Source organism: Canis lupus, chromosome 20 (genome assembly GCF_048164855.1).
Source record: "Canis lupus baileyi chromosome 20, mCanLup2.hap1, whole genome shotgun sequence".
Taxonomy (NCBI): domain Eukaryota; kingdom Metazoa; phylum Chordata; class Mammalia; order Carnivora; family Canidae; genus Canis; species Canis lupus.
In genome coordinates this window covers 13,944,133-13,971,665 of record NC_132857.1, presented here as the reverse complement: position 1 = coordinate 13,971,665, position 27,533 = coordinate 13,944,133, and the positions used below count along the sequence as shown (strand labels likewise).

Here is a 27,533-nt window from a genome sequence, read left to right as displayed (position 1 = left end):
AATTAACAATATATATTAATTGATTTACTTTTGACTCTCTAACAATATTTATAATTACATTACTGATTACCATAAAACAGTAGGAAATAAAAACCTAACAGTAGCTAAAATGTACCAGATATTAGGTAACAGAAACTGTCCTAAATGGTTTGCAATGATCTCACTTAATATAATCAACTTTCTCTGTGAATTAAGTACAGTTAAGATTATTCTATCAAACTAAAGTCAAGAAAGTGAGGTTGACAGAAATACCAACTTGCCCAGGGATTCACAAATTAAGTAATGAAACTGGTATTTAAACAGAGTCCTCTGTTAATATAAGGGTAGTCATCATTTGGCCTCAAAGTTTCATCTCTTGCCAATTCCCTTCATATAATTTATATTTCAAGTATAACAGAGCAGTAACTCTCTGTTTCTTAAAACATATGCTTGTCTAGCTTGTCTTATTTTTTCACATGCTTGACTGGACTAGATTTCTTCCCCTTTTTCTGATACATTCCTTGAAAATCTTTAAGACCTATCAGTTCAAGACTCCTCAGCTCTAGTCTTCCCTCACTTTTCCTAGGCAAAAGACCTTATACTGCCAGTCTATAATGCCAGTCTGTATTATGTAAAATACATAATATTTTATACATTATTAAGAAACACTCCCTTGAGGAATTGTGAGTTTATAAAAAAATATATGGAATATAAGACCATTAAAGGCAAGAATCACATTTTACTGATTTTAAATCCTCAGGAGATAGAACAGTACTTGGCATATGGTAGACAGATAAATATGTCATAAATCAATGAAAAAGCATAAAAGGAAAGGAGATAAAGAATAACAGGTACAGCTTATATTTTAATATTTTAAATCTTTTTTTTTAACTTTTTTTTTTAATTTTTATTTATTTATGATAGTCACAGAGAGAGAGAGAGAGGGGCAGAGACACAGGCAGAGGGAGAAGCAGGCTCCATGCACCGGAAGCCCGACGTGGGATTCGATCCCGGGTCTCCAGGATCGCGCCCTGGGCCAAAGGCAGGCGCTAAACCGCTGCGCCACCCAGGGATCCCTATATTTTAATATTTTACTTAGATCCTGCATATCCAATTTGATATTCATGTGTGAAAATCTTAGAAAAATAATTTTGTGAACAATGGAATTTCTCATTTGAAACTGAATCTCTTTTACATAGATGAAAGAAATTGCAGCACTGGTCTTCAGACTTTTTTTTGTTAAGTCATTAGAGGGAAAATATTCTGAAAGTGTTTAAGTTATGATATTCCCTAAAACACAAAAAAACTATGTTTGGGAGAAAAATAAACACACACTATATATTCTATAGTATATAGAATATATATATACTACACTATATATACACTACACTATATATAACTAGGTAGGTATTTTCCTACCTAGTTTCACAGGATAGAAATGAAGTAAATAGCTCTTTCTACTTCTGGCATGAAATACTAAAAAATATTCTAGAATAAAAGTTGTAAGGTCTATCTTCTGGACCTTACTCCACCACCACAAAAGCCATGTGAACTGGGCCAATCACTTAACCTGAGTCTCAGAACTGTGGGTATAAAATAAAGATTAAGAACAATTTTTCTGCATAGCTCACAAATTAACATAATGTTCAAATAAGTTAATGCATATTAAAGCACTGTAATAAACCTTATTGTAGTTATACAAATGCAAACTATTATCATAATTTTGCCTTTTTTAGAATTAAAATCATCAAGAACTGTGTGCTATAGCTAGATTACAAGATTACAGCTGAGAAAGCTTTGGGATGCTTGACTATCTAGCCTTAACTCTTAGCCAAAAAATGAAAAGTGGTATTTATGATGTGCTGCTTAAAGTCTGAATCTCACCTGGTAACTCCCAAACAGGATTTGTCTACCAATGGTTTTCACCTGGTACTGGTAGACAATAGGGATGGATTATGTTAGCAAAGGGGCAAAAAAAAAAAAAAAAAAAAAAAAAAAAAAAAAAAAAAAATCTTGATAGCTGAATCTGGAGACAAAGCATGTCTTTGTCTAAAGACTAGGGGTGCTTGCGGTTGAATGTTACCTGTACCCACAGCCCTATGCTTGCTTATGCTTTTTTTTTTTTTTAACTCCATAGTATCTTTTGCCTTTAAATAAAAGCCTTGTGTGAGTACACTCTGCAGAAACTTGTCAGTCCTTTCAAATATTAAAACTTGTGGGATCCCTGGGTGGTGCAGTGGTTTGACGCCTGCCTTTGGCCCAGGGCGCGATCCTGGAGACCCGGGATCGAATCCCACGTTGGGCTCCCAGTGCATGGAGCCTGCTTCTCCCTCTGCCTGTGTCTCTGCCTCTCTCTCTCTCTCTCTGTGACCATCATAAAAAATTAAAAAAAAAAAAAAAAAAAAAAAAAAAAGGGATCCCTGGGTGGCGCAGCGGGTTAGCACCTGCCTTTGGCCCAGGGCACGATCCTGGAGACCCGGGATCGAATCCCACATCGGGCTCCCTGCATGGAGCCTGCTTCTCCCTCTGCCTGTGTCTCTGCCTCTCTCTCTCTCTCTCTCTGTGACTATCATAAATAAATAAAAAAATTAAAAAAAAAATTAAAACTTGTGAAACCTTTAAAGGAATTAACAAAAATAATACTAATTTTATGAAGTTTAATAACTATGTTTATGCTATTTTACATGCAAATGTCTTAGATACAGGTACTTTTATAAATGTCAAAAAGTTTTTTTAGAAAAACACATTTGATAAACAAGAAATAAATATTAATAATTTATAGTTATTACTACTCATGTATTTATATTTTTTGCTTAAAGGGAATACTTTTAAATATATAATATTTCATTTTCAGGCACACTTCCTTGTCAACTTAAAATTTCTGGGATTTGATTAGCAGACAGGAACAGGTGTAGGAGGACCCTAGACTAGTCTTATCCCATAAACACAACTAGGTAACTATCAAATTATCCTAAATACCCCAGAAATTGACCTGAAGACTGACAGAAGAAACTACAACTAAAAAGAGAGAAGAGGCTACATGGAAAAAGGTAGGAAATACAGAGACATGGTTTAGGGGAAAAACGGATCATGGGTGCTACAGAGGGGAGGGAGTGTGGTCACAGAGAATGACGAAAGAGAGGACTACACAGGGGAACACACAAGGAGAACATTTCCCCAAAGCCCTTGGCTTAGGAAATGAAAGGGGCTGCATTTTGCGGGTTCCTGCAACTGGCAGGGCTTGAGCCTGGAGTTGTCAGTGGATTTGGCTGGGATAGAGCCTAGTGGGCACTATGCTGCTCCTAGAGAGAGTAAGGACAAGCATGAAGGCAGGAAAGTGTAGGACATGTTTAGATAAGATGGAGAATAACACTGGAAAGGTGATAAGAGGTTACAATGTGGCTCAATTAACAAGTTAAATGAACTATATTAAGTGCAATGGGGAGCACTCAAATAATGGGACCAGAGCTATACTTTAGGAATATACATGTGGCATTTGTGAAAAAACATGGACTAGAGTGATTGTTCTCTTTCTTTAACCAATAGCTCATAATAAATGAAACAGAGGCAGGAAAGGTCTAAACTAGAGTGATGGTGACAGTAAGCAAGAAGTTCCACTGGGAAAGATAGCATAGTTTTTACCAAGATAGAATCTAAGAGATTCCACTGATTCATTCTTTGAACAAATATTTATTGAATGCTTATAATATGCCAGACACTGTGAATACAGTCAGAACATGCTGAGCTTCAACTGCTGGTGACTCATTCAGTTTTCTTTTATTAAACTGTATTTCTAGAGTCCTAGACTTACTTCATTAAGCACCTAATATAAGCTGTACTAAGTACTATAATAATCAGCACTGGTGATGCAGTAGTAAGTAAGGGAGATAAGGCCCCTGTCCTCATAAAGTTTACACTGTAGTAGAGGGAGAAAGACAATATATATGTAAACAAATAAATGAAGTAATTTCAGAAAGTATAATACTATGAAGCAAATGGTATAGAACAATGAGAAAAAGATGTTGGGCATCAAGGAAAGGCTGTCTAAGGAAGGGATATTTGAGCTAAGGTCTAAAGGACAATGAGGTCAACTTAAGAAAATCTAGGTAGAATTACAAGGAAGAGAGAATTAACAATAATATGTAACTAGTATGGGAAAAGTACTTTAAGAAATTATAATTAGTTGGAATTACAGAAAAAAATTGAAGATGAAATCAGAGAAGAAGGCAGAGAGGTCAGATTCATAGAAGTACCTTTGAACATAGTAAGAATTTTGGAATTTGTTCCAATTGCAATGAAAATCCATGAAGTGTTAAAATGGGTGAGTGACAGGTTTATTTTATGCTTTGAGGAGACTACTTGGGCCAGTGTTTAGCGAGTGATTTACAGTGGATAAGAGTGAAAGCAGAGAGACCAGATAGAAGACAAATACAAGTAAGATACAGTGATGGCTTGGGATAGAGGTGAGAGTCCTAATGATTGGACTTGTGATAAGCTGGATAGAGAGCCAACAAGATATGAATGAATGATGGGGTGGCGAGGAATAGCAAAAGAGAATAAGCAAAATTCCTAGGTGTGATGATGGTATTAATTACAAGATGGGGAAGATTTGCACTCCTTACCTCAATCATAACAGTTCCACTTTTACCAGTTTTATATATTGGGGTTCCATGTATAAGATTTTTTAAAAGGTTCTGCTGCTTAAAAAATTTTTTTTTGAGAACTCTTGCTCTAAGTAATTCAAGTATAGAGCTCAAAAAAGGTATGGCCAGAGGTACATATTTGGGAAACAGTTATTAGTGAGGTTAAAGTTTAAGTTGGGTAGGATAATGATCATCTAAGGAGGGAGAAAAATATATAATATAGCTAGAAATTGAAGAAATGTCTACTTTCAGTGGGTAGACTAAGGAAGTAGAAAAACTAAGGAAGAAAAGAAATGGTCACAAAGGTCAGAGAGGAAATCAGGGTACAAACACAAAAGACGGTAGAGAAATGTTCAAGAAGGGCAGAAAAATCATCAAAGAGAATGGAGGATTTTGTTTTCAGGCAAAAAGGGTAAAAAAGGTACCAATAAGCTTGAGGAAAAGAAAAATAGAAAGGTTAGACAAAATCCAAATTGAAAGAAATTCCAAAGAGTGACTATAGCAAATATAGATTCTTCTTCCAAGCAATTTCAAAAAAGGGAAAGGATTAAATATGGTAATCTGAAGAAACATCAGGTGATGTCTATATACTGAAGGTCTTGGAAGAACCCCACAAAAGAGAGACTACGAGAGACTGCTTAGTATGTATTATACAAGCCTACTTACATAAGTTGGATATCAAAGTAGAATGGAAGAGAGAAAAGACAGTAAAAGTATATAGTATATTGCAAAACTGTAGAGAAGCTAATTTTACTTCTATTATAAGGATGAGGAAACTGAAGTTCATTCAGTTAAGCAACCTGCTCTTCAATAAAACCATTTAGTTATAAATCATTTTACCATCACATTTTACAGATTTCCTGGATTTTATTTCATATTTAAATAGAACACTAAACAAAAACCTTAAATTCATCTATCATGCATTTAAACTTAGAGATGATTAGTAATAAAAACAGATTTAAAAGTCAATATAGCTTAAAGCCTGGATCCATAATGGGAAACACTGAAAAATCTCTTAAATTAGTCTGCAAAGCTACTATTAGTTATATGAAATTTTTTTTTTTCAGGTGTTTTACAGATCAAAGTACTAAGTAGACATGCATTACTCCACAACTGAAGAATTTAACATATAATTTTAAAAATAATTACAGTCTGAGAAAACAGTTGTGCCCCTCAAAAGACCAATGCTAAAGTACACTAATATAAGCTCACATAAATTTAGTTTTGCCCCTCCAATGAGATGCAACTTAATTACTTAATTAGCTGACTTAATGACTCACAAAATATTTTTTGAGCACTTGCTATGTGTCTACCACTGTGTTAGATTATGGCAAGATAAAAATAGCTAAATTAGGAGCTTTATAAACTAGCAAAGAGAGATCAATTTGTAAAGAATTATGTAGACTAAAATGTTAAAAAGGCTGTGACAGATGTATGTGCAGTTTATAGCTGAGGTACAAAGGTAGGCATGCTTGGTTCCTACCCGAGGAGGAATAAACCATAAAGATTCAGAAAAAGATTTCTAGTAGATGTGATTCTTCAGCTGAACTTTGAAAGTTGAGAGAAGATTTATCAGGAATGGGCATTTCAGGCAGCTTGAACAATGTGATCAAAAGTTAGGGAGTTATGAAATAGCATGGCTGGTTTGGGAAACTGAAAGTAGTTCAGAAAACTGAAGTGAAGACTGACAAAATACAGAGTTAAGTAGCCAAAGGTCAAGTCACAGATGGTTTTAATGTCATGTTGAGTAATTTTAATTAAATCCTATAGGCATTTAGTAGCCATTAAAGGAGAAAGCCATGATCAGATTTTATTTTAGAAAGATCATTTCGATGACAATATGAAAAAAGAAGATGGGAAGAGTTTAGTTATTTTGGAGGTTACTGCAGCATTGATGGACTGAGCAAAACAGTAACACTATAGTGATATAAAAGTGGAGGATCTGAGAGGCATTTAGAAGGTAGAGCTGGGACAGAAAAGGATTTAGGATGGATGCCTCCTAGTTTTCTGAAGCAGGAACTGGATGGTGTCATTCACAAATATAAAAAGATTCAGGAAGCTTAGTTTAGTACTCCTGACCTACGTTAAGTAGAAACAACAAAAACAACCTCAAGCTAGAAAAACGGAATGGGATCTCATCTTTAGAAATTTTTGAACCCACAAAAGATGTGTGAAATGAGTCTAATTACAACAATTTTGAGGCTGTATCGTACAGAAACTTATTAAGGACTTTTTTCTACACTCAGAGCACACGTTTAAGTTTTTTTTTTTTTTAATTTTTATTTATTTATGACAGTCACAGAGAGAGAGAGAGAGAGAGAGAGAGAGAGAGAGGCAGAGACATAGGCAGAGGGAGAAGTAGGCTCCATGCACCGGGAGCCCGACGTGGGATTCGATCCCGGGTCTCCAGGATCATGCCCTGGGCCAAAGACAGGCGCTAAACCACTGCGCCACCCAGGGATCCCTAAGTTTTCAATAAATATAAAATAAGGTGGGCAGCCCGGGTGGCTCAGCAGTTTAGCGCTGCCTTCAGCCCAGGGCCTGATCCTGGAGACCCGGGATCAAGTCCCATGTCGGGCTCTCTTCATGGAGCCTGCTTCTCCCTCTGCCTGTGTTTCTGCCTCTCTCTCTCTGTGTTTCTCATGAATAAATAAATAAAATCTTTAAAAAAATATATAAAATAAGGTGATTAACAAATTACAGATTCTTTATATGAAGATAGTATCTGTTTCTGCTAATGAGATCATTCCTTAGTGACCAAATTTTTTTTAAAATAAATATTCTGATGATGTCGATCTGATTGAAAGTTAATATGGATCCCTATGCAAGTTCGTTAGTGAATCTTTACAGTTACATCCTTTTACAAGTTATTCCTGAGAGGCACCTGGGTGGCTCAATCGATTTAAGTACCTGGCTCTTGATTCCAGCTCATGTCACAATCTCAGGGTCCTAGAATTGAGCCCTGCACTGGGCTCCATACTCAGTGGGGAGTCTGTTTCTTTCTTTTTCCAGCTCCTCTCCCTCTGCTCCTACCCCTGCTCGCATGCACACGCTCTCTCAACTAAATAAATAAACTTTAATAACAACAACAACCAAAAAACTTATTCCTGAGATACACAAATGACAATCCTTTCCTTCAAAGATTTTCCAAGGCGGGAGGGGTGCCTAGGTAGCTCAGTTGGTTAAACCTCTGACTCTGTTTTTGGCTGAGGTCATGATCTCAGGATTGCAAGGCTGAGCCCCACATTGGGATCCACACTCAGCACGGAGTCTGCTTAAGATTCTTTCCACCATCCTCTTACTCCCCACTCTGCTACTCCTCCAGGCTCACTCTCACTCACTCACTCTCTCAAATTAAAAAAAAAAAAAAATTGTAAGGGAGATGTAAAATCTGAGCACATGACTTGAAAAATAATTGTTCCTATAAAGTCAGCTAAATATACATTATAAGCAATATATGTGACAAAAATGCACTGAAAGAGAAATAGCATAAACTCTCATCTTAAAATGAATAAATGCTGAGTATATCCACAAGAAAAGAAGAGTGAAAATCTAGTGTAACGAATTGAGAGAAGTATTCTTGGAGAAGGCAGGTTTTAACCAGATTTTTAAGGTTATAAGGTCTGAGAAACAGAATAATGACCAAAGGCAAAAGGAAGAAACCAAAAGTTTTTTCATGAGAAGCAGTAAAATAACTATTTTGAGCAGTTTGTATATAACTGGAAGGTGGGGGGGGGGGGGAGCAGGTGATTGAAGGTTCTTAGAAGTTAGGCTGAAGTTTTATCTACTCTGACAGAGCATTACCAGAAACGCCTGAAAAGGAAAATGATAAAAGCCTTCAGTCTAAGTTCCTATGATTCTAATTTTTTTTGCACTATAAAAATCAGACAGCAAATGAAACTAATTGTTTTCAGTATAAGTATAAACAAATCTAGAATTTAAAGAGTTTTTAGTTTAGTTATTCTTGGCATAAATATAGGGGAATCTCAAAACCTAAATTCTAGTAATGTCAATATGCCCCATCATTCAGAATCTGTCAAGCTTGAAAGCAACACCCTCTTCTCTAAAAGAAGCATCTGCTTATCCTTATGTTTCTTCAAATCTGTGGCAGGAAAAGCAAGCATAGTTTTATGTATACAACAATGAACTGCTTAATGTTAAGCTATGGAATACTGTCAGTAAATATTATGGCAAAATTGTTCATGGACAATTAAACACTTAAAACCTTTTAGGTTTTAGAAAACCACAACTAGCTTTACTGATTTCTAACCCTAATTTAAAATCTTTAGGCCCAAATGTCCAAAAACCAAATGAAAGTTCCATGCAGATGTCAAAAGTCAATGTAATCACTCATGATCCTTTAAAAATAAATTCTCATTCTTGACTTTCTTACTGCTGTGAACACTGTCAGAAAGCCAGGTTTAAAAACTCACCAGATTAGCAATTCAAGATGTAAGTTCTAATTTGGCTCTTCCATGAATTTGTCATACAACCCTGGACAATTTCTGAGCCTTTGGTTCAGTTTGGTTTCTTCTATAAAACTGGGAAGTTAAACTAAGATGATCAGTAAGATAGCTTTAGCAATAAAATTCTGCAGTTCTTCCCCTATCCTTTAGCCCAATATCACCAAGGTCTGTCCATTTTTCCTATACGGAATCTTTTACATCATTTTAATTTTCTATTTCTATTATTATCATATGACTGAAGGTCTTCATGAATCAGTTTCCTTACTCATCTTCCTTCCAGAATCTCCACACCCTGATTTATCCTACATACACCATAAGTCATATTCTTCTTTCTTCCATTCTTCCTGAACCCTGAGTGCAGAGTTGAGCTAATCACACTACTCTTTCCATGGCCCATTATCACTATTAGCTTTGAAAGACTGCTCTCATTTTATTTTCCTGTTCATTCCCAATCCCTCCCTCATTCCCCTTCATTTTGTAGGTTCACATTAAAATGTGATATATTCTTGAACATATACATATGCTGGTAAAATATATGTTATTTGTATGTGTGTGTGTTTTTTATGCTATAGAACCATATCTTTTTTTTACTTTATATAAACCTTGTTTTTTCGATCTATCTATGTTGCTATAACTATACCTCTACATGTAAATACAGGTTTCTAAATGATGCATATTATTCCACAGGATGCAAACACTACAATTTACCTATCCATTTCCTTAGTGACAGACACTTAGGCTGTCTCCAATGTTCTACTTCTACAAATACAGACAATTAGTAATTTGAAGTTAGGGTATATCAGTCCTAGTAATTTTACATTTTATTCTTTTATAATATACACACACATATAATATATATACATTTTACTTTACTATATACCTGATATGTATATAACTAAAAAAGTACATATCCATCATCAGTGTTTAAATGATCACTCTACTGTTTAAAATATTTAAAATGTATATAATGTATATACTTCTATATAAAATGTATATAATGTATAAAATCTATATAAACTATAAAACTATAAAAAAATCTATAAAACTAATTTCCTTTTGTACCTTATTATTACACTTCACATAATATTTTTGATGCTGATAATTGGTATCAAATTATCACATTATTTCAGTAGTATTATTTAGAAATAGTATCACATTAGGTTTTGCACTTTCCTGATTGTTATGACTTTTGAAATGGTCATATCCTTTACCCAATTTTCTATGGACTTTTACTTATTATTAATTGATGCTTAGTTACGTTTCCTCAACACTAATGCACTGTCAGTTATATGCATTGCAAATGTCTTCTCACAGACTATGGATTGCCTTTTCATTTGACATACTGATTTTCGTAATATAAGTCTTATATTTCAACATATTCAAGTATGTCAATCTTTTCCTTTTTGGCTTGCATTTAAATTTTGATTAAGAAATACTTCCTTAGCAAATGTTCAAGAGAGACTGTTTGATACTTTAAAAGAAAATCTATAAAGTTTTGCTTTTTACATTTAGGTATTTAATTCATAAAACCATATAAATACTTAAATGTGAAAAGCAAAGCTTTACATATCTTTTTCATGGATAGCAACCATTCCCCACATGACTATTTTCCTACTGATTTATAATGCAACCTCTGTTATATATGAAATTTCTACATGCTCTTTATTCTGTTTTGTCAAACTCATGCTCTTACAAATAACACTGCATTTTACTCTTCTGTAGAATGGTCTTGGTAAATGGCACTTTCCTAATTAATAATATTAGGATTAGATTACCAAGTTTCTCTCTCTCAGACACATATATACATACAAACTACAGGGGTTTTAGCACAAATTACACTGAGATTATTTTTAAAGATCTGGGAAGACTTATTCTCATTAGGAAATTTAATCGTCCCATCCAAGAAAAGTTGACCTTCAAACAACAAGGGGGTTAGCAGTATCGACTCCTCCATGTAGTCAAAAATCCACATATAATGTTTGACATTCCCAAAACTTAACTACTAATAGCCTAATGCTGACTAGAAGCCTTACCACTAACATTTATACTTGATTAACCCATATTTTTTATGTTGTACATATTATGTACTGTATTCTTACAATGAAGAGAAAAAAAATGTTAAGAAAATCCTAAGGAAGAGAAAATACATTTACAATACTGTATGTATTTAACGAAAAAAATCTGCACGTAAATGGACCCATGAAGTGAATCTGTACTGTTCAAGGGTCAACCGTACTTATTTATTCCAGTCTCATGGCTTTAAACACTATTTTTCTGTTGAACATTAAAAATTTCATATCTTGAGTCTAGATCTCTACTGAACTGCATGCTAATGGTTAATAGCATTAGGATTTCCAGTAGTTTGTATAATCTCAATACGGCCCAAACTGCCTCCTCCCCCACCAAATCTGGCCACCTATACATAGACTTCTCAGTTCATTCTTCCAGTTGCTTGTCGAAAAAAAAAATCAAGTCACCCATGATGACTCAATCTGTTACCTTTATCCAATCTATCCTCTTGAATCTACCATATAAAACATTTAAAAAAGAAAACCAGAATCTGACCACATCTTAACCGTCTCCCATTGCTACCACCACAGTCCTCGCCAACATGATTTTTTTCCTGGGTACTGCAATAGCCTCCTCACTGGTCTCCCTTCTTCCATTTTTGCCTCTTTACAGTCTATTTTCAATACGGCAGTCAGAATGATCAATCCTATTAAAATAGAAGTCAGATTGTGTCAATCTCCTATTAAAAACCATTCCTAAAAACCAAAAACCAAAAAAAACCCCCCCAAAATCCTATTTCACCCACAGCAAAAAACGAAAGTCCTCACAATAGCCTACAAGGCCCATTCACCTTGTCTTCCACTCTCCATAACATTTCTGACTTCATTTATTACTGCTCGTTTCCTGTATTCCTGTATACTCTGTATACTAGTGAGAGAGAATGTAAAAAAAAAATGGCCCTAAATTCTTCCCACTCCACATCCACATCTTTGTAACATGATGTTTAAAAACTTCCCATCAAGAGGATTACCTATTTCGTTATCCTTTGAATTTGGGTTGATCTTGTGACTTGCTTTGCCATTAGTATATTAACAAATATGACTCGAGAGAGGCTTGAAAAATATTTGTACATTGGGATTTCCTCTTTTACTATCATTGGTAACCAACCCTGCCATGATGAAGTAAAGTAAGGCTTTCCTTGTTGTCCTGGTGAAGAAACTGACAATTTCCTTCATCAGAAATTGGATGATAAGGGCGCCTGGGTGGCTCAGTGGTCGAGCGTCTGCCTTTGGCTCAGGTCATGATCCCGGGGTCCTGAGATCCAGTCCTACATTAGGCTCCTTGTGGGGAGCCTGCTTCTCCCTCTGCCTATGTCCCTGCCTCTCTCTGTGTCTCTCATAAATTAAAATAAAATCTTAAAAAAAAAAAGAACCTAGGTGATAAACCTGTCAGTTTATCATCCACTGCCAACTACTACACTGTTAGCAGACCAACCAGAGACACATAGGCAAGTTCAGTAGATACAGCCCAGTAAGTCCAGACCAAAAAACTGCTCTATTGTCCCTCATATCATAAACTAAGTAGGCTATTGTTTTGAGTCACAAAGTATTGGAATGGTTTGCTACTCTTCAAATAAATCACAGAGACATCTAGCATCCTTGCTGTTCCTTAAGCATGTTTCCAATTATGTAATGGCAAGTTCTACACTTGGAAAACTCTTTCCCTTCATTGTACGGATAATCTGTTCATATCCTTCAAGTCTTTGTTCAAATCTCAACTGCTCAGTGAGATCTACATACTCATATTTAAAATTGCAAGGCCATTACTACCTCTCACCCATAGTAGGATTATTTTTGTTATTTACAGTAGGCTCCTGGGACCACATATGAGTTTATGCTAATGACGTGACTCAAGGTAAGACACTAGTTTCAGAATGGGAGCTGGGCCTAGCTGATAAGAGCAACCATGTAATTAGAGACTTGGGGCCTTGAGCCATGATATAGGCCCAACCTTCTGACTGCCAGGGAGAAGAGGGAGACTGGAGACTGGGTTCAATCAAGTGGCCAGTGCAATCAGTCATAATACTTAAATTTCAGAAGTATAGTCAAAGTTGTGTTCTATGATGTAGTCATTCAGAAATATCATTAAAAAGTAAATTTATTTACATTTAATACAAATCATATGCACATAATCAAAATCCAATAAAATCTCTGGACACTAAGGCTTAGGTGAGCTTCCTAATTGGTGAACAGAGTGATGTTCCAGGAGGGTCATGCATCCTGGTTCCATGGGCAAAGAACATGAAAGTCCAAATTCTGAGACCTTTCTTCAATGAGTCTATTCTTTTGTCTGGTTTTGATCTCTGACCTTTATAATAAAACTTTAATCGTAAGTATAGTGCTTTCCTGAGTTCCCTGAGCCATTCTGGAGAATTACTGAGCCTGGGTGGTTAGAGGAAACACCTGCATTTATAGCCAATTGGTCAGATGTGTGGGTGGCCTGGGGATCCTTGAACTTGTGTCTTAGTGAAAGTAGTCTTATTGGGGATTGTGTTATTAACCTGTGGAATGTGGACTAACTATGGTTAGTGCCAGAATTGTAATGCAAGTTGATATACTTTTATACTATCTAGAGTTTTCTATAATGGATTTACATTAGTTTTATAAAAAAACAAAACAAAACTTCCATCTTGAAAAAAAGAATGAAATCTTGCAACTAAATAAACCTTAGTATTTTAAACAGTAAAATCAATAACATCTAAAGAAATAAAGAGGATCAAATAAGTGCCCAAAGGTAGGAATGTCTAGGGGAAAAGAAAGTAAAGTTACTTAAATTAAAAAGCTGATAAAGGCAATAAAATAAAAACATAAAAAATGGTGCACAAAATTTTATAAAATAAAGTCTTTTATAAAAAAAGCTAAATATTTTGTGGGGCAAAAATACATGATGGTATAAAAAAATAAATAGCAAGGTTCGTTTAACAAACAAAGTTACATTTTTAATAAAATGTTGATTTATATCACAATTTAAAGATACTTCTAAATGCATCATGGAGCAAAATTCTATTATGCCTATACTTCTGAATTTTAAGTATTATAAGTAAGGGAAACATAAAGTGAAAAAGATTTTCCTGTGAAGTCTATTAATGCAATGATTATTAAACCACTGGGCCACAATAAATATGTATAGTATTAAGTTGCCCAGGTTTTAAAAACCCTCTTTTGGCTTTGTCTTTTTTCCCTGTTTCACTTCCCCACTTCCCTGGTATTACATCTAAATAAATTACATGATTTGACACCCTTTTACTCAAGGTCTGCTTATGGGGGAACACAAAGATATGTGCAGAGATATTTCTAAAAGGACTGATTTTCCTCCATAAGCATCAGTTTTACCATCATGAAACATCCCTTTATATATATCATATCATATATATTATAGTTGCCTCCTCCTAATTGTCTTGATTTCAGTATTTTCAATATTTTCCGGTACTAACAGAGCATATGTCCAGAAAGCTTTTGACAGAAGCTTAAAAGAGAAGAAAAAAAATGTTCGTGGAAAAATTATGCCATCATCACTTATTCTGAAGAAAAATAATTATTAATAAAATAAAATCCATTTTTCAAAATACCTAAGTTGTTTTCGAAGTTGCTCGATTTCCACATTTTGTTCAGTAACTGTTTCCAGAAAGTGTTGGTTAGTCTATCACAAGAAAACAAAAAAAAGAAACATTCAGTATTAGAACATTTAAAACTACATCTTTAAAGATTAACTGTAGGGCACATAAGTAGAAAAAAATGAAGTCATGATAATGATTAAAGTTTTTGATGGTAAAATATAACCTTGGCAATCTTTCCTTACCTTTACTTTACTACTTTAGTGGACACTTGCTTCACTTCAAACCACCTGCATCTGCTTTTCGAGGTTTTATGGTTTTCTTGGCCATTGGAGCCTCCTTTGTTTACCTAACTGTGTAAGACATCAGGTGCTGGAGAATTCATGTCCCCAGCCTGCTCTGGAAGAGCTGGATAATAATGACTGAAGAGAACTTGTGTGTAAAAACTCCTGTGGCTGTTTGGAACTGGTGTGTAAAAACTCCTGTGGCTGTTTTGGAACTGGTGTTCCAAACTCCTGTGGCTCATGGTGGAGTAAGTCTGAGCCTGTTCTACACTGGCTTCCAGAGGATTAAATTTCAGTTACCCATGGTGTTAATTTGCAAGATTATTAAAAACCCTTTGGCTGCCTTCTTTTCTCTTCCCAGTCTCACTTCCCCATTTCCCTACTGGTGCTCCCTGGTATTATCTCCTAAATAAATGACATGCTTCAGAATCCTCTTTCAGGGTTAGCCTCTGAAGGGACCTAAAGTAAGATATGAAGCAGTCTTCCAGGTGTATAAAATTTTTTTCTAAGGGAACTGATTTTCTTTTCTTTTCTTTTTTTTTTAATTTTTATTTATTTATGATAGTCACACACACAGAGAGAGAGAGAGGCAGAGACACAGGCAGAGGGAGAAGCAGGCTCCATGCACCGGGAGCCCGATGTGGGATTCGATCCCGGGTCTCCAGGATCGCGCCCTGGGCCAAAGGCAGGCGCTAAACCGCTGCGCCACCCAGGGATCCCGGGGACTGATTTTCTTCCCTAAGTGATGGTTTTACCATGAAGGCACAATTTCAATTCCTTATTTTTATCATCTTTATCTGTATGCCTTATGGGCAAAGTCATATAGACTATAGTTATTACCTCATCAACAGTCTTGATTTCAGTTTTTTCCCATCCCAACAGATCATATATACATCTCTCCAACCTGCTTCTTCTGGAGTTTTCATTGTGCTTCTCTCATACTCTACCCAATTTTATTGACTTCATATTTTTATACACTATTTTATTTTCCTCTGGAATTGGAATTCCATTCTGCCATCATCCATTCACTTTAAGACAAATAATTGTTTCCTTTCTGCACTTTGACAGAACTTTATATGCACTTTCACAAGGCACCTTGCATTGTATTCAAAACCTAAATTTAAAGTTCATGGCTGTAACACAAACCATTTTTTGAAGACTATCTTCTCCCAGAATTCTCAAGTGACTGGCATATGATTTAGTACACTAGAAGTACTTACACCTTTAAGGAATAAGTGAATGAATGCCTCCACTGAAACATGAAAGACAGTCTGAGGACTGCATCTTTATTTTGGGAAGCAGACTACTGCAGACCAGCATTTAGTGTTCAATTCACAGAACACAACTTAAGATACTATCACACACAGGGAAAGAAGGCCAGAATAAATGAGAGGTAGGTAAATTATACCAGAATAGTTGAAAAAAAAAAAAAAACTGGGTACAACATTGGGCACGAATCAGGAAAGACATAATGATTACAAGTAAATAAACTGAAGGATTGATTTGAAGAAGTGAGCTTGTTCTATGTTACTCCAGAAGATAAAACCATACATCAGTGGGAGGAAACATAATAGGATTTTAGCTTGCTTTCTTTCTTTCTTTCTTTCTTTCTTTCTTTCTTTCTTTCTTTCCTTTCTTTCTTCTTTCTCTCTCTCTCTCTCTCTCTCTTCCTTCTTTTCTTTTCTTTTCTTTTCTTTTCTTTTCTTTTCTTTTCTTTTCTTTCTTTTCTTTCTTTTCTTTTCAAGACTTTATTTATTGAGAGAGCATGAGTTGGGGACAGGGGCAGAGGGAGAAGCAGACTCCCCACTGAGCAGAGAGCCTGACACAGGGCTCAATCTCAGGACCCTGAGATTATGACCTGAGCCAAATGAAGGCAGACATTTAACCAACTGAGCCATCACATGCCTCAGATTTCAATTTCCTAATAATCAGAATTCAAAGGAACAGACTCTTGGGGAAGTGATAAATCTCTTACAGAGAATACTTAAAGCAGAGGCTAGATGATCATCTAACTGAAAAGCATTTAATAAAAGGATGCCTAAATCATTTGAGGAAGTAGATGGCCTTTAATATCATTTCAAACTCTCCTGTGAAGCTACCTCAATGATTTCAGTTCAAACTGATTCACAACTCTAAATTCTTTTATGTCTGTAATGTACTGTTAACTTTTTATTATATATACTGTCATTTGGCACTAACATAATTGATGCTTGTATTTCTTTTACCATTTGGGAGCACCTTAAAGATAAATGATGTAGAGTGATTAGGAGAAGTGTAAATTGGAATCGTGAATTTTAAAAAGCTAGTGTTGGGAGCTAATTTGTTAGCAAGCCTAGTAGAGCTCAACAGCTGCATGTGAATATGGTGTTCTCTGTCATTACAAAAAAAAATTATATACTGTATTAATATTCTAGATTTTGGAGATTCATAAAGGTCCAGGGAAGCATCCCTTTCAAACACTGATCATGATAATTTCATATGTCATCCCTGTTTTACCACGTAGGACAGGGGTCTGTGGATAGATGTACATTTCTCTTGCAATTAGAGAACCTTTGACAGTTAAAGGAACTTAATATGCAATCAGAAAACTTTTTTGAAAAAAATTTTTGAGTAATTTTATAGAGGTGAACAAATCTCAAAAAAAAAAAAAAGATTTCAGGAAAGAGAATCTCTAGGAAATGTGAACTCCCATTGTATTTATAGTCACAGTAAAAAATATAAACTTGTACTTTTATGTACCATTCACATTAGGAGAGTCTACCTTTTATATGTTACAAATGTGCACTGGTCATGAAAGATATTTACTTCTTTGTGTACTTATCAAATTACTGTACATTTATAGGAAACTATTCAATTAATCAGCTTATTCATGGAATCAGAAAACTTTTTCTTTAAGATTTTATTTATTCATGAGACACAGAGAGAGAGAGAGACAGAGAGAGACAGAGACAGACAGAGACAGACAGACAAACAGACAGAAGCAGGCTCCTCGTGGAGAGCCCAATGCAGGACTTGATCCCAGGACCCCGAGATCATGACCTGAGCCAAAGGCAGATGCTCAACCACTGAGCCACCAGGTGCCCAAATCAGAAAACTTTTTAATGGGTACTTTTCTTCAAGTTTGATTTTGACTCACACTTGCTTCTGTAACTATACTCTGAATGCTCTTTGAGATGTACAAGATCTTTACAATCACTTAGCTATGTCCCTTCACATTTAGCAGTCTTGTGTGATACCCAATGAAGTATATTAAGAAAAATGCTTAAGTTTTAAAATTTCTCTTACCATATTCCTTTCTTTTAACCTCCAGGATAGTCTCTTTTTTGCTCTTTATAACACGACTCTCTTTCATCCATCTTGTCACTCCTTTATCATTTTTATTGTACATATATATAACTCACTATTCTTAGTTTTGGCCAAAATCTATGAATTTCTTGTGCCTTAGAAATTTTTAATGCATTTCCTATGAATATTCAAATAATTGTTTCCCATGACTTTCATCAGAATGATTTGGGGTAGCTAATAATAAAATAGGGGCTCCCTGTGGTATAAGATACAAAGAATTATATAATCCTTGCAATTCTAAGAGATATAGATGTGATGTTAGGTTAAACTATTAATTTCACAGAGAAATGTGATTTGTTAATTACGGATATCATTTTGTTCTGGAGTACTTCAATACTATTTAAAATATCTAAGAAGTATATTATTAAAAATGTTAAGTGATTAAGAGTAACAGAAGTGAAATAAGGTAAAATTCACTTCGTTTTTTACATGGTTAAAGGAGAAAATTTTGAAAAGTAGAAAAAAATTGGGTAACTTACTTTGGGTGGTACAACTCCTCTCTTAAAGACATTTTCATTAGAAAGACATTTTCTAGGCACTAGCAAGAATTAGCAGAGTTATTAAGAAAAATGAAGAAAGGAAAGAGGAATTACCTGGGATGTCATAATTGTATTACACAACAATGAGGTAAAATAAAATTCCAAGAAGAAAAGGAGAGAAAAGAAGAGAAAAAAAGAGGAGAGGAGAAAAAAGGTAAAGAGCAGAATTAGGAAGGCTAATTAATACATTTCGTTTAGAAAAAAATTAAAGGGACATTTAGATGTAACAATTAATACTGGTGGCCAAACAACTAACAAATGATTCTTAATGTCCTATTATTTTTAGGAAACTGTGCTACTCATTTATCAGGTCCACTATTCTTATTATATACCTACCAGCATGCTAAATGAAATTCTAAGAATAAAGCATGAGTCCTATTCTTGAGAAGCTCACAGTCTAGATTACTCTCAAGAGATCCTACCAAGGACCCTAAGATTACTATTATGTTACGTGATATTTCAGACAGATGTTAGCATTATTTTTATTTTATATTTATTTTCTGAATATTTTATTTATTTATTCATGAGAGACAGAGAGAGAGAGAGAGAGAGAGAGAGAGAGAGAGAGGGGCAGGCAGAGACGCAGGCAGAGGGAGAAGCAGGCTCCATGCAGGGAGCCCAATGCAGGACTTCATCCCAGGTCTCCAGGATCATACCCTGGGCTGAAGGTGGCGATAAACTGCTGAGCCACCCGGGCTGCCCGAGATGCCAGCTTTAGATCTCCAGTCAGTATCATGAACATTGTCATGCCACTGAATATGAAAGAAAAAGACAGATAAAGAGAAAAGAGTACTACCTACTTATTTTCATTACACATAACATGGGCATTTTGTTACTAAGTTTTATTAGCATAATAAATATTAAAGTCACAATTTCTAGTTTATATACATTAAGTACACTAAATGGATATTTTCACTTACCATTTCTATGTTCTCCTTAGTTACATGAAGTTGCTTGGTCAGTTGTTGAAAATTGGTCAATTGATCCTACAGTAGGATGGTAGAGGTGTATATGAATAGCATTCTGTTTATAACCCATATGTAAAATTAACCTAAAATCAAGCCTAAAATCATTATGCTTATGTCTAGATGAACTTGTCTTCTGTTATTGTGTGAATTAACAGTTGAAGAAATAAGATTAAATTTTTTGAAATGATTAGAAAATTAAATAAGATGACAATATAGGAACAAATGTGGCTATTATGTTTTATATAAGACCATTATTTCTAGAAATCACTCTTAGTAAATAGATGAATTAGAGAGACATTGTACAGTACGGAGAAACTATATTCAAAACCTACATTCAAATCCTGGCACAGAATTACTGTTTCTCTCTCCCCTTCTTAAAAATTCTCATGACTTGAAACCCCAAGTTTCTGTGATTATCTGTTATGATCCGATTAACTATATGTGCAGGTGACACAAAGTTGGAAGGGGGTATCAATATGTTGGATGACAGAATTAAAGACTAACAGATAACTGGAGAAAAAGGACAAAGTGTTATTTGTAAAGGCTTGAACAAAAACCAAAAACACAAAAAACAAGAAAAACCTAACTGGATAGTTACAGTACAAAAATAAAGGTGAAAAAAATAGCACAAGACTTGGTTGATTGACCTAAATGAGGAACAGCCTCAAAGAACTTACTTATATTAGGAATAGTTTCCAGATCTCACAGGGAAAGGCCTTTTCTTTTTGATAAAATGCCATATATATGGTGTGTGTTATATGTATATATACTTATATATACATATATATATATTACTTTTAAATTTTTGAGTATAGTTGACATACAATGTTACATTAGTTTTAAAAGCACAACCAACATAGTGATTCAACTTCTAGATACATTCATTATATTATGGCTCACTGCATGTATAGCTACCATCTGTCACCACATAACGCTATTACAATATCATTGACTGTATTCCCTATATTGTGCCTCTTCTTCCCATGACTTACTCATTCCATATCTGGAAGCCAATATCTCCTATTCACTCCCCTTCACCCATTTTGCCCATTCCTCCCACTCCCCCTTCCTCAGAGGTAAAGGTCTTATTGCTCAGACTACATATGGTTCTTTTCAAACCAGGGCAAATATATAAAAAATCATATTGTAAACTGCAAAGCATCATGCAAGTAGTTGTTAAAAACTCCTTTAGGTAGGTTTGGAACTGGCTTTTTTCTTCTACTGAATATGCCAGCTCCTGTCTGGGAGCTTTCCCCTGAAAGACTCTGCAGGTTCTGGTTACTCCTTCCTTCCCGCTGGCTGCCCCACCCCCCCGCCCCCCCATAACACAAATCATCCTGAAAACCTATGATTTGACGCCGAGTTTTAAAGAGAGAACAGCTGGAATGCTACAGAGAGAAGAGTTTGCGCTTCTAACAAGTACAACTTGTTTTTAGCCACACTGCACTGAGCAAAATGACTAGAAGGAAAAAACACAACACAAAAGAAAGAATCAGAAACAGTACTCTCTGCCACAGAGTTACAGAATTTGGATTAAAATTAGATGTCAGAAAGCCAATTCAGAAGCACAATTATAAAGCTACTGGTGACTCTGGAGAAAAGCATATAGGATTCAAAAGACTTCATGACTGCAGAATTTTGAACTAATGAGGCTGAAATTAAAATCAATTAAATGAGATGCATTGCAAACTGGGGGTCCTAACAACAAGGGTTAATGAAGTAGAAAAAAGAGTGACATAGAAGACAAGTTGATGGCAAGGAAGGAAGCTGAGGAAAAAAGAGAAAAACAATTAAAAGACCATGAGGAAAGGTTAAGGGAAATAACTGACAACCTCAGAAGGAAATATCTACATTTATTTGGGGTCCCAGAGGGCGCCAAAGGGCCAGAGGGCCAGAAAGCGTATTTGAACAAATCATAGCTGAGAAGTTCCCTAATTTGGGGAGGGAAACAGGCATTCAGATCCAGGAGATAGAGAGGTCCTCCCCATAAAATCAATAAAAACCGTCCAACACCTCGACAGTTAATAGTGAAACTTGCAAATTTCAAAGATAAAGAGAAAATTCTTAAAGCAGCAAGAGACAAGAGATCCCTAACTTATATGGGGAGAAATATCAGATTAACAGCAGACCTCTCCACAGACACCTGGCAGGCCAGAAAGGGCTGGCAGGATATATTCAGGGTCCTAAATGAGAAGAACCTGCAGCCAAGAATACTTTATCCAGCAAGGCTCTCATTCAGAATAGAAGGAGAGATAAAGAGCTTCCAAGACAGGCAGGAACTGAAAGAATATGTGACCACCAAACCAGCTCTGCAAGAAATATTAAGGGGACCCCTGAAAAGAAAGAGGAAGTCCAAGGAAACAATCCACAAAAACAGGGACTGAATAGCTTTATGATGACACTAAATTCATATCTTTCAATAGTAACTCTGAACGTGAATGGGCTTAATGATCCCATCAAAAGACACATGGTTTCAGACTGGATAAAAAAGCAGGACCCATCTATTTGCTGTCTACAGAGACACATTTTAGACCTAAGGACAGCTACAGCCTGAAAATAAAAGGTTGGAGAACCATTTACCATTCAAATGGTCCTCAAAAGATAGCTGGGGTCGCAGTCCTCATATCAGATAAATTAAAGTTTATCCCCAAGACTAGTAAGAGATGAAGAGGGACACTATATCATACTTAAAGGATCTATCTAACAAGAGGACCTAACAATCATGAATATTTATGCCCCTAATGTGGGAGCTGCCAAGTATATCAATCCATTAAAAACCAAAGTGAAGACATACTTAGATAATAATACATTAATACTGGGAGACTTGAACACAGCACTTTCTGCAAATGACAGATCTTGTAATTAAGCACATCACCAAAGAAACAAGAGCTTTAAATGATACACTGGACCAAATAGATTTCACAGATATATACAGAACTTTGCACCTGAACACAACTCAATACACATTCTTCTCAAGTGCACATGGAACTTTCTCCAGAATAGACCACATACTGGGTCACAAATCAGGTCTCAACCGATACCAAAAAATGGGATTGTCCCCTGCATATTTTCAGACCATAATGCTGTGAAACTTGAACTCAATCACAAGAAGAAATTTGAAAGAAACTCAAACACATGGAGGTAAAAGAGCACCCTACTACAAGATGAATGGGTCAACCAGAAAATTAGAGAAGAATTAAAAAGATTCATGGAAACTAATGAGAATGAAGATACAACCATTCAAAATCTTTGGGATACAGCAAAAGCAGTCCTAAGAGGGAAATACATTGCAATACAGCGTCCCTCAAAAAATTGGAAAAAACTTAAATACACAAGCTAACCTCGCACCTAAAGGAATTGGAGAAAGAACAGCAAATATAACCTACACCAAGCAGAAGAGAGATAATAAAGATTCAAGCAGAACTCAATGAAATAGAGACCAGAAAAACTGTAGAACAGATCAACAAAACCAGGAGTTGGTTCTTTGAAAGAATAAGATAGATAAACCATTACAAGCCTTATTATAAACAAAAGAGAAAAGACGCTAAATAAAATCACAAATAAAAAAGGAGAGATCACAGCCAATACCAAGGAAATACAAATGATTTTAAAAACATATTATGAGCAGCTATATGCAAATAAATTAGGTAATCTAGAAGAAATGCACGCACTTCTGGAAAACGACAAACTACCAAAACTGGAACAGGAAGAAATAGAAAACCTGAACAGGCTAAAAAGCAGGGAGGAAATTGAAGCAGTCATCAAAAACCTCCCCAGACACAAAAGTCCAGGGCCTGATGGTTTCCCAGGGGAATTCTATCAACCATTTAAAGAAACAATACCTATTCTAATAAAGCTGTTCTGAAAGATAGAAAGGGATAGAATACTTCCAAACTCATTTTATGAGGCCAGCATCACCTTAATTCCAAAACCAGACAAAGACCCCACCAAAAAGGAGAATTATAAACCAATATCCCTGATGAACACAGATGCAAAAATTCCCAACAAGATACTAGCCAATAGGATCTGACAGTACATTAAGAAGATTATTCACCATGACCAAGTGGCATTTATCCCTGGGATGCAAGGCTGGTTCAAAACTCGTAAGGCAATCAATGTGATACATCCTATCAACAAGAGAAAAAACAAGAACCATATGATCCTCTCAGTAGATGTAGAGAAAGCATTTTACAAAATACAGCATCCATTCCTGATCAAAACTCTTTAGAGTGTAGGGATAGAGGGAACATTCCTCAATATCTTAAAAGCCATCTACGAAAAGCCCACAGCAAATATCATTCTCAAAGGGGAAACACTGGGAGCCTTTCCCCTAAGAACAGGAACATGACAGGGATGTTCACTCTCATCACTATTCAACATAGTACTGGATGTCCTAGCCTCAGCAATCAGACAACAAAAAGAAATAAAAGGCATTCAAATTGGCAAAGAGGAAGTCAAACTCTCCCTCTTTGCTGATGACATGATACTCTACATAGAAAACCCAAAAGCCTCCACCCCAAGATTGCTAGAACTCCTACAGCAATTCGGCAGTGTGGTAGGATACACAATCAATGCCCAGAAATCAATGGCATTTCTATACACCAACAATGAGACTGAAGAAAGAGAAATTAAGGGGTTAATCCCATTTACATTTGCACCCAAAAGCATAAGACACCCAGGAATAAACCTAACCAAAGAAGTAAAGGATCTATACCCTAAAAACTACAGAACACTTCTGAAAGAAATTGAGGAAGACACAAGAGATGGAAAAATATTCCATGCTCATGGATTGGAAGAATTAATATTGTGAAAATGTCAATGCTACCGAGGGCGATTTTCACATTTAATGCAATCCCTATCAAAATACCATGGACTTTCTTCACAGAGTTGGAACAAATCATCTTAAGATTTGTGTGGAATCAGAAAAGACCCCGAATAGCCAGGGGAATATTAAAAAAGAACACCATAGCTGGGGGCATCACAATGCCAGATTTCAGGTTGTACTACAAAGCTGTGGTCATCAAGACAGTGTGGTCCTGGCACAAAAACAGACACATAGATCAATGGAACAGAATAGAGAATCCAGAAATGGGTCCTTAACTCTATGGTCAATTAATATTTGATAAAGCAGGAAAAAGACTATCCACTGGAAAAAGGACAGTCTCTTCAATAAATGGTGCTGGGAAAATGGGACAGCTTTGTGCAGAAGAATGAAATTAGACCATTCTCTTACACCATACACAAAGATAAATTCAAAATGGATGAAAGATCTAAATGTGAGACAAGAATGCATCAAAATCCTAGAGGAGAACACAGGTAACACCTTATTTGAATTTGGCCACAGCAACTTCTTGCAAGATACATCTATGAAGGCAAGGGAAACAAAAGCAAAAATGAACTACTGGAACTTAATCAGGATAAAAAGCTTCTGCACATCAAAAGAAACAGTAAACAAAACTAAAAGACAACCTACAGAATGGGAGAAGATATTTGCAAATGGCCTATCAGATATAGGACTAGTATCCAAGATCTATAAAGAATTTATAAGACTTAACAGCAAAGAAACAAACAATCCAATCATGAAATGGGCAAAAGACATGAACAGAAATTTCACAGAGGAAGACATACACATGGCCAACAAGCACATGAGAAAATGCTCTGCATCCCTTGCCATCAGGGAAATACAAATCAAAACCACAATGAGACACCACCTCACACCAGTGAGAATGGGGAAAATTAAAAAGACAGGAGACAATAAATGTTGGAGAGGATGTGGAGAAAGGGGAACCCTCTTGCTCTGTTGGTGGGAATATGAACTGGTGCAGCCACTCTGGAAAACTGTGTGGAGGTTCCTCAAAGAGTTAAAAATAGATCTGCCCTATGACCCAGCAATTGCACTACTGGGTATTTACCCTAAAGATACAGATGCAGTGAAATGGCAGGACACCTGCACTTCAATGTTTATAGCAACAATGTCCACAATAGCCAAACTGTGGAAGGAGCCTTGATGTCCATCGATAGATGTATGGATAAAGAAGACGTGGTCTATGTATACAATGGAGTATTACTCAGCCATTAGAAAAGACGAATACCCACCATTTGCTTCGACGTGGATGGAACTGGAGGGTATTATGCTGAGTGAAAGTCCATTGGAGAAGGACAAACATTATATGGTCTCATTCATTTGGGGAATATAAAAAATAGTGAAAGGGATTAAAGGGTAAAGGAGAGAAAATGAGTGGGAAATATCAGTGAGGATGATGGAACATGAGAGACTTCTAACTCTGGGAAATGAACAAGTGGTAGTGGAAGGGGAGGTGGGCGGGGGGATGGGGTGACTGGATGACGGGCACTGAGGGGGTACTTGATGGGATGAACACTGGGGATATGCTATATGTTGGCAAATTGATCTCCAATAAAAAATATACATACATACATACACACATACATACATACATAAAACAACTGTGGTATAAAACTACCATTCATCTCCAGGCAATGTCAGCTGTACATTTTTGCAATATACTTGTTTTTATGTTTTTTTTTTAAAGTAAAATAAAATTGAAAAACAAAACTCCTTTAGGTAGAATTTCCGAGTATGATGATAATAATAGGAAGATTCACAAACTGGAATTTGATAAAAGAGAATTGAAGATAGGAGTGATATCCACTGTATTTCAACAGATGCCTCCTCAAAACCCACAGAAAAGGAATCAGAATTGGAATACAGTTTTCAATGTTCCCAGCAGAAAAATAACTAATGGAAGGGTCAAGGAGGCAGATTTTTCAATGGAATGGATGGTCTTCTGAGATAATAAGTTTTTGTCAACAGTGGTATAGCAAAAGTTTAGATGTCCACTTAGAAGGAATACAAAGATCATTCTAACTTTGGATAGAAAGAATGCCTTAATAACCATTTATGGCTCTTCTTTTTGTAAAATTCTATTCTGATTAATTTATGCTAAATACATTTGATATCTATTTTAGAGGTAACTTTAAGGGTGTCAAGATTTTCACTTTACACGATGTTGTCATTTTATTTGAGCAGGTTTCTTCACTGGCCATAATCTAATGAATAGTTCCTGTCATAAGCTAGGAAATAAAATATATAAAAGCTTTGGGAGTCCATTTATACATGATCATCTTAAAATTGCTTTTTACAACTAAATACAGCTTTCACTGCTAATCACATTATAAAACCTAATGTATACTAGGCATTGCTTTAACTAACTGTCCAAGAAATTTGTAACCAGCAAAAATCTATTTAAAATAAATAACACAGTAAACACTTAAGCATTCCTCTTCAAAATTAAGTTTCTCAAGAATGAAGATATACAAGAAAGCTATGAAAACTGATATATAAGAAATGAAATCCATGAAATCCAAGATTACCTTTTGTTTTTGACTCTCAACTACATGAATCTGGGCCTCAGTCATATGTTCCTGATAAAGTCTCTGAAGTCTGCCCAACTCCTGGGAAACAGTCTGCCAGAGTTCCACAGCCTGAGTTTTTTCCTATAAAACAAAAAGAATTGAGAATTCATTAATTAGCAGGCTATTGCATAGTACAAATGAATCGTATTGTTTTAGAGAATGAATTCTTGTATATAAAGTCACAAAAATAAAAATGGAACTTATGTAAAACTGGTAAAGTTATAATATTAACAATATATTAATATAATAATA

The 27,533-nt window shown here is 35.6% G+C and overlaps 1 protein-coding gene across 7 annotated transcripts in view; it reads right to left on the bottom strand.

Annotated features, from left to right (window-relative positions):
* The window catches only part of SCLT1 (sodium channel and clathrin linker 1), a 177,758-nt gene that overhangs the window by 102,666 nt on the left and 47,559 nt on the right, over positions 1–27,533 (bottom strand). For all 7 annotated transcript variants that reach the window (XR_012012785.1, XR_012012784.1, XM_072788391.1 and 4 more), the window contains 3 exons: positions 27,240–27,362; positions 19,800–19,865; positions 14,727–14,797 (listed from right to left, as the gene is read on the bottom strand). Coding sequence is in view for 5 of the 7 variants with exons in the window: in XM_072788391.1 (XP_072644492.1) it covers positions 14,727–14,797; positions 19,800–19,865; positions 27,240–27,362 (260 nt within the window). In the remaining 2 variants the exon portion in view is untranslated. The remainder of the gene's footprint in view (positions 1–14,726; positions 14,798–19,799; positions 19,866–27,239; positions 27,363–27,533) is intronic.